This window comes from Gouania willdenowi, chromosome 16 (genome assembly GCF_900634775.1).
Source record: "Gouania willdenowi chromosome 16, fGouWil2.1, whole genome shotgun sequence".
In the NCBI taxonomy this organism is placed as follows: Eukaryota; Metazoa; Chordata; class Actinopteri; order Blenniiformes; family Gobiesocidae; genus Gouania; species Gouania willdenowi.
This window is the reverse complement of record NC_041059.1, coordinates 4,844,226-4,851,576: the sequence shown is the minus strand read 5'-3', so window position 1 is coordinate 4,851,576 and position 7,351 is coordinate 4,844,226. Positions and strand designations below refer to the sequence as shown.

The 7,351-nt window shown below is 33.6% G+C and overlaps 1 protein-coding gene across 1 annotated transcript; it reads left to right on the top strand.

Moving 5' to 3' along the window:
• The first annotated feature begins 2,288 nt into the window (after positions 1-2,288).
• taf12 (TAF12 RNA polymerase II, TATA box binding protein (TBP)-associated factor) lies at positions 2,289-6,332 on the top strand. The gene is made up of 6 exons (XM_028471533.1): positions 2,289-2,446; positions 3,514-3,712; positions 3,811-3,888; positions 4,681-4,795; positions 5,898-5,986; positions 6,057-6,332. The coding sequence occupies exons 2-6, from the start codon at positions 3,635-3,637 to the stop codon at positions 6,090-6,092; spliced, it is 396 nt and encodes a 131-aa protein (XP_028327334.1). The 5' UTR covers positions 2,289-2,446; positions 3,514-3,634; the 3' UTR covers positions 6,093-6,332.
• Positions 6,333-7,351: the final 1,019 nt, after the last annotated feature.

Here is a 7,351-nt window from a genome sequence, read left to right as displayed (position 1 = left end):
TATAGGAAACTAAAATTCGGTATATTAATACAGCTCCACCTACTCTCTCAGAATATACAAAAATATCTGCAATACATTATGATACTAATGAAAAACTAACAATAAATTGTAAGACAAAGAGACGAGCTAGAATGGCTTCATGTAATAAAGAAATGTGGTTCTACATCCCAAGAAAGATTAGTCTTTATACTATAAATTAAAACAGAGAACAGATTTTTGTTGTCATTTTGTATATTTTTGTCATTTTGCGCATTTTTCTGTCATTTTGTGCATTTTTCTACTATTTTGAGCATTTATTTACTATTTTGTGTTTTATTTTGTGCATTTTTGTTGTCATTTTGTATATTTTTCTGTCATTTTGTGCATTTTTCTACTATTTTGAGCGTTTAATTACTATTTTGTGCATTTTCGTTGTCATTTTGTATTTTTTTCTGTCATTTTGTGCCCTTTTCTACTATTTAGAGCATTTATTTACTATTTTGTGTTTTATTTTGTGCATTTTTGCTGTCATTTTGTATATTTTTCTGTCATTTTGTGCATTTTTGTTGTCATTTTGTATATTTTTCTGTCATTTTGTGCATTTTTCTACTATTTTGAGCATTTTTCTACTATTTTGTGTATTTTGTATTTTATTTTGTGCATTTTTGTTGTCATTTTGTATATTTCTCTGTCATTTTCTGTGTGTTTTGGGGATGTATTTTGTGTATTTTGAAAGTTACGCTTTCTTATGATATAATACAAGTTTTCTTCAGCTATATTTTTGTATATTATACAACAGGTGGAGCTGCATTACTATATACAAATTTCCATTTTCTATGGAGTGTAGTTCCTGAGATATATATATTTTACATATCTCAAAACTTTTTTTAGACCAAATGACATGGAATGACCCATATGCCTAATTTAAAGTAGAAGATAATGTTGTATTTTGTGGCAAAAATACACAAATTAGTTTAAAAAAAAACACACACACAAAGCAGTAGCAAAAATAAATCCAAAAAATGCACAAAACTTCAAAAAAAATTTAGACTATAGTGCATGAAATGTTTTGAAAATGTGTTGAAATGACATGGAATGACCCATATAATACGTACTGTATGTGTTTTGCTTCTACTGCTTTAATGATTTGCTCCCCTCTCGCCACGTGATTCCTGTCTGAGGAGAAGGAACTCGATCATGTTTCCTCACATTGTTGTCTGAGGTCAGCACTTTGTGTAGGACGTGACAGCAGTCCTGGTCTGTTTGCTGCTCTACGGCGTGGAATACAACACGGAACAAGCTCACATTTCAGGCTTCATTTGCTCCCACTTTTACTTCTCTGCTCATCAGAGGTGAGAAGTAGACAAAAGTGAAAGTAAAGGTGTGACATGAATTACAAGAGTCAGCAAACAAGTGGATTTTACTGCTTTAACTGCAAGTTTTTTGGGACACAAACATTAACCTAATAGATCAGCTGAGGATAAATGTGTTCAAAAACTTAAACCTAAGCATATTCTACAATTGAATAGAAAAAAATTTAGATTCTAAAAACTAATGTCAACAAATCCAATAAAAACTAAAATGTATATTTAATAAAGTGCAAAAAAAAAAAAAAAAAAAGATAATTAAAAAAATCCCAAAACAGTTGTTAAATTAAATATAAACATATTCTTTAAAAATTGAAGACCCTGAAAAATATCCTCAATTTATCCAATAAAAACAAATTATGCATCGGATAATGTCTCATATTTTAGATGGAGGTCTACATAATCCGATACTCTTTTGTTTAGCTGATAGCTGATCAATATATCGATATTACAATCGGATAGGGACACCCCTAATAGTTATTTGACTGAATTTACTCTGATAGCATCATAGCAGCACATGACATTTACTTTATTAAAAAAAGGAAAAAAGTAATTAAAAACATTTTAAAAATAAAATAATAACGTGCAAACTTATTTACTGCTTACGAGCTTTGAAACAGATTCTGTGGTTGTATCATTTTCCTGAAACCACAGAAAGAAGAAATGTTTGTTTGGCCTCCTTCACCACGTCCCTCGTGTTTACCTCCAACTTCCGGTCCTCTGAGATGAGACCACCAAAGTACCGCAAACTGCTTAAAAAATGATTAGAATTTGTTAAAATTCACCGTTTTTAGTTGTATCCCAATTTACGGCACTCAAATCTCTGAAGATTTGTTTGAAGCGTTGTTTGAAAATGCTAAAAGTGGTTGTACAGCAGACGTAGTAGTACTGCAGCCATTACCCTCTCCAGCAGAGGGCAGGGCAGGGCGGAAATACGCTGCAAATAACCGGAAGTGGTATTAAAAAAAATAAAAGAAAATCACCCCCAAGCTTTGCATCAAGAATCCGCGGCTGTTTGTTGACGATTTGACTTAATTCCCAATCTGCGGTTTTTTCATCAAAGCTAAAGAAATATGGATAGATAGTAGTTTTGGGGCTCGGTAAGTCTCTATTCGAGCTAACGCTTTGGGAACGTTTTGTGGCCAAAGCTGTTTATCGAGCTTAGCTGCTAATGTTAGCATCTGTGGCTAACTCCGGTAAAATGCTATTGTTTTTAGCACCTCGCGAAGTGTGCAAATTGTTTGTTCTTGAGTCAGTTAAATATTATTAGTTATTTTCATGGTTTGCAAAATGTACACGTGTCATAGTTATTAATAAGTTACCCGTGTAAAATTGATCCGGATTGTTGTGTAACGTATGCATGTGTTGAGAGGGTTTAGCATCATGTGGTTTTTAATTCCTCTGGATAAATAATGTCACATTATGTTATTTTAGATCTGTTAGGTTGCACTAATATGAACTAAAGTAAGCATGATGTTGACATTTAGATCAAATATATTGTGCAACAATTTCCACAGATACATATTGTTATTTTGTGTGCTTTTTTGGATTCATATCGTGTTTTTTATTTATTTTGTGTATTTTTCCACTATTTTCTGTTGTTTCTTTTTGAACGATTTTTTTATTTTGTGTTTTTTGGAGTTATGTTTGTTGTGATTTTGTTTATTTTTCTGTCATTTTGTGTGTTTTTTTTTATTTTATTTTTGTACATTTTTCTACCATTTTAAGGGTTTCTTTACTATTTTGTGTATTTTCTGTTTTTGTAAATATTTTGTGCATTTTTCTGCCATTTTGTGGGGTTTTCTTTCCGTGCAAACCTCAATAATTAAACATCTGCCATTATTATGCCACAACTTTCACTTTTCCATGGGAACACCAGAAATGTATCACTTTTGTGAGTTTTTTGGGGGCCAACACAAGAAAATTCTCCAATTGTTCAACACTTTTACATCTCTTTTCAAGCAAATGATCTTTGATTTATTGATGAATGAGGCCTACACTACATCTTTATCTGATAAGAAAGAATACAATTATCTCCAGCAGCTGTAATCTGATGCTCAATAAATATTGAGTTGAAGGGAAGGGATGGCTTCCCTGAGGTGTGATTTTATTGTAAATTAATTGAATCTTAAATGCAAGTAATTGAACTTCTTATTTCTCTCTCTAGATTTTGCAGTTCCTGTTGAGAATCAGTCCATCACACTTTGGAGAATCTCCTGAGTCGTCGCTCAGTGACGGCCAGCGACCCCCCTCCCTCTCCTCTGTCTGTGTTTCCTGTTGCCACCATCATGGCCAACAGCAACGCCACAGTGGTCAAGGGCCTCCCATCGGGCCCTGCAGGCAGGAGCAGTCCAGAGGGATCTCAGGTGAGCTGAGAAACTCCCACAATGCAACAGCAGCTACTCACTGAGTGATGTTAAACTGAGGAAACAGAATAAAAGATGTGTAATGTGTGCATTTGCAGGTGCTCAGTAAGAAGAAGCTGCAGGACCTGGTGAGAGAGATCGACCCCAATGAGCAGCTGGATGAGGATGTTGAGGAGGTGAGAGGTTAACACAATGTAGGGGTTCTCAACCTTGGGTTAGGAAGACACTGGGAGGTGGTCGCCAGATGCCTTCAGGAAACTAGGAATATTTTAACAATTTGAGCCCATTTTTGCTAATTTAATTTTACAACTACACCAAACTCACCATATTTTAACCTATTTTCATCACTTTTTTTGTCATATTTTTTGCTCCTTTTAATGCATTTCTGCCACTTCTCCATTAAATTTCAATGACTTTTCTGCGCATTTTTTGCCACTTTCAACACAAGCCCGTTCCACTACGTTTCCACCTAATGTCACATATGTTGACCCATTATTGTCATTTTTAACCTCTTTTCACCATATTTCATACTTGTTTTTTTTACCTTGTTTAACCACATTCACGATTTGTCATGCCCATTATTTTGCCAGTTTAAACTAATTGTTCCTACTTTTTTAAATTAGATTATTTCTCTGCCACTTTTAAGCCAATATTGTTTTTGGCCACTGTAATTTGCAATTTACCAATTTCACCACCTTTTCCACCATTTTTTGTCACTTTTAACCCATTTTATTTCTGATTAAAACAAGGATTTACATCTTTAAGATGACTATATACTATGTCCCAAATAATAATAATAATAATAAACTTCCAGGATAACAGTGGATATTAAAGGTTGAGTGTTTCACTTTTACTTTCTGTTGATCGTTGTCTCATTGTCCTAAAGCAAACACTCATGATTTATTAGAAGAGTGAAAAACCCACTGATTGTTTTATTCAGCTAATGTTTTTCATTCCACTTTCACCAGATGTTGCTACAAATCGCAGATGATTTCATTGAGAGCGTAGTCACGGCCGCCTGTCAACTGGCACGTCATCGCAAGTCCAACACCCTGGAGGTGAAAGACGTTCAGTTACATCTAGGTACGTATTTTTCTCTCTTTGGAATATGATGACTGGAAAAGTAAGGAAAATATAAACTAAAGTCATTTTTTCCCAGGCTGTTACCATTGTTTTCTTTTTAAAAACATAAAATTATGCATATCTAAATAAATGGATGAGTTATTTTTTTATATATATATACTGTATATATATATATATATATAAATAATATATATATAAAATTCCTTAAACCAATATTTGTGTCAGCGTTTATTCTACAACAGTTTATGGTCTTTTTTATAGACTAGTATACAAAAACAAACTGTATTTAGTTTAATCCCAGATGTTTTGACACCAAAATTTGAATTTTTACAGCAAATAAAAGTCGGTTCTAAATATCGGTCTCTTTCATTTTTTAGTAAAAAGTAGTTATAGTCATAGTTTTAGTCGACTAAAACTGTTACCGATATAATGGACTAAAATATACAGCATTAGAGTTTATGCGTTTTTATAGATTCAATTAGCATTGATCAGCTTTTAATGTTTGCAAATACACACCAATCATTATATTGATCACATGAATGCTGATTGGATTTTATACCATGTGACCAGTGTTTGTTATGTCGACTAAAAATTTTCAACATCATTTTCGTTGACCACATTTTTGACAATAAGACTATCTAAAAAAAATTAAAACATTTTACCAAAAAATGTCAAATATTTTTGTCGACTATTAAAAAAATATATAATTTTGTCACATGGGTCGAAATCCGATCAGAACTCACGTGATTTTATGTATTGATCACATCCAATCTGTCTGTATTTACAAACATCACAGTTGATCAATGGTAATTTAATGTATTTTTGTTTTTTTTTTTAACCTGAAACAGATTTAATCAATTTAAAATCCTAATTTCATTTATTACTAATTTCAAACTAGACAAAAACTGAAATAACCCTGATGACTAAATTTGGACTAAAACTAAATCAAAATTAACACTGCATTTGACAAAATTATTGTCATCAGTTTGCTTGATTACTAATTATTGGTATCAGCCACTTAAACACTTGTGAGCTTTTATTGTGAAGGAGAAACCCTTCTCTAATATTAAAACAAACTTCTACGTTGTGTGTTTTTGCTCAGAGCGTCAGTGGAACATGTGGATTCCTGGTTACGGCTCAGACGAGATTCGACCGTTTAAGAAGGCCTGCACCACAGAGGCTCACAAACAGGTGATTATTAGTTTATTACCAGGTTTTAATCACACGGTGCCGTTAACCACCTTTGTTTGCTTTGTTTCAGAGAATGGCGCTGATCCGCAAGACAACCAAAAAGTAGCCAGACTAACCAGTGTATTTACCCACTTTGTGTGTGTGTGTATGATGATTTTTTCTTTCTTGAAGTGTATTGTTGACTAATAAAGGAGATAATGGTGATCTCGCTTTAGAACACATTTTAATGCCCATCCTGTATTAGTTTTGACAGAACCAACGTCTGTACGTTTCTGCAGATTTGGTCGCCATAGAGATAATATCAACAGTACTTCCTAGTTGTTGTCAATAAACATTGACTAAAGTACATTCTCTGATTGTTGATGATATTTTGAGAAACAGGTGTAGGGTTAATATTTGTTAAGTGAATTAAATCCATGGGAAAAAGCAGCAGAAAGTAAAGATAATCCTCTCTGATTCCACACAGATGTGCTACAGATGTTTACAGGACTGTCAAACCTGTTTAATCATGAAAAGAAAAGAAACCTGCTGAGTCATGGATCATGTCCCAATATTAAATTGAGAAAACGAGTTTGGTTTTTTTACGCAAAGTACAACAAAAGGCAAAATGATAGCGTGTAACATGAAAACTGTGTCACAAAGCGAACATCCAGAAGGTGAGAACTATTGTTTCAGAGGACGTTTGTGTCGTTAGGTTTTTGAAATATTTCTCAAATTCAGCGTGCAGCAGAAATGTCAGATGGTTAGACAGAAGATGTGGTCACGGTACAAACATGATCTCAGATTTCTGGTGGGGGGGGAAAAGAACAATTTCAACGATAAAACCGACGACATCCAAACAATAAATGACTGATATCAGGATCTACATGGTTCAAGGCTAATTTGTGGGATTGTTTTTAAAAACAAAAAAAAAAAAAACGTGACCATGTGCACGAGAATATGGTGCACACCTGCAAATATTCCAAAGTTTCAATTAACTTTTGAATTCGGAGGGACTGAGATATCTACAACTGAATTATTTAGTCATTTACACCAGTGGTTCTCAACCTTTTCAGCACGCGACCCCCAAAATGAAGGTTCCAGAGACTGGGGACCCCCACTGTAGCTTACGGTGGTTGAAAACAGACATTAACATTGATAGGATTTTAAAAACCACAGAAATTGGTTGAAAATTGCACATTAGAGTGTCCAAAAACAGACAAAAAAGGGTTCAAAGTGTCAATATTGGCTTAAAAGTTGCAGAAAGGGGGTTGGGCTAATGTACTTTTAAAAAAAAATTGGAACAATTAGTTTAAACTGGAAAATAATGGGCATGACAAATTGTGAATGTGGTTAAATTGGCAAAAAGAAAAGCATGAAATGTGG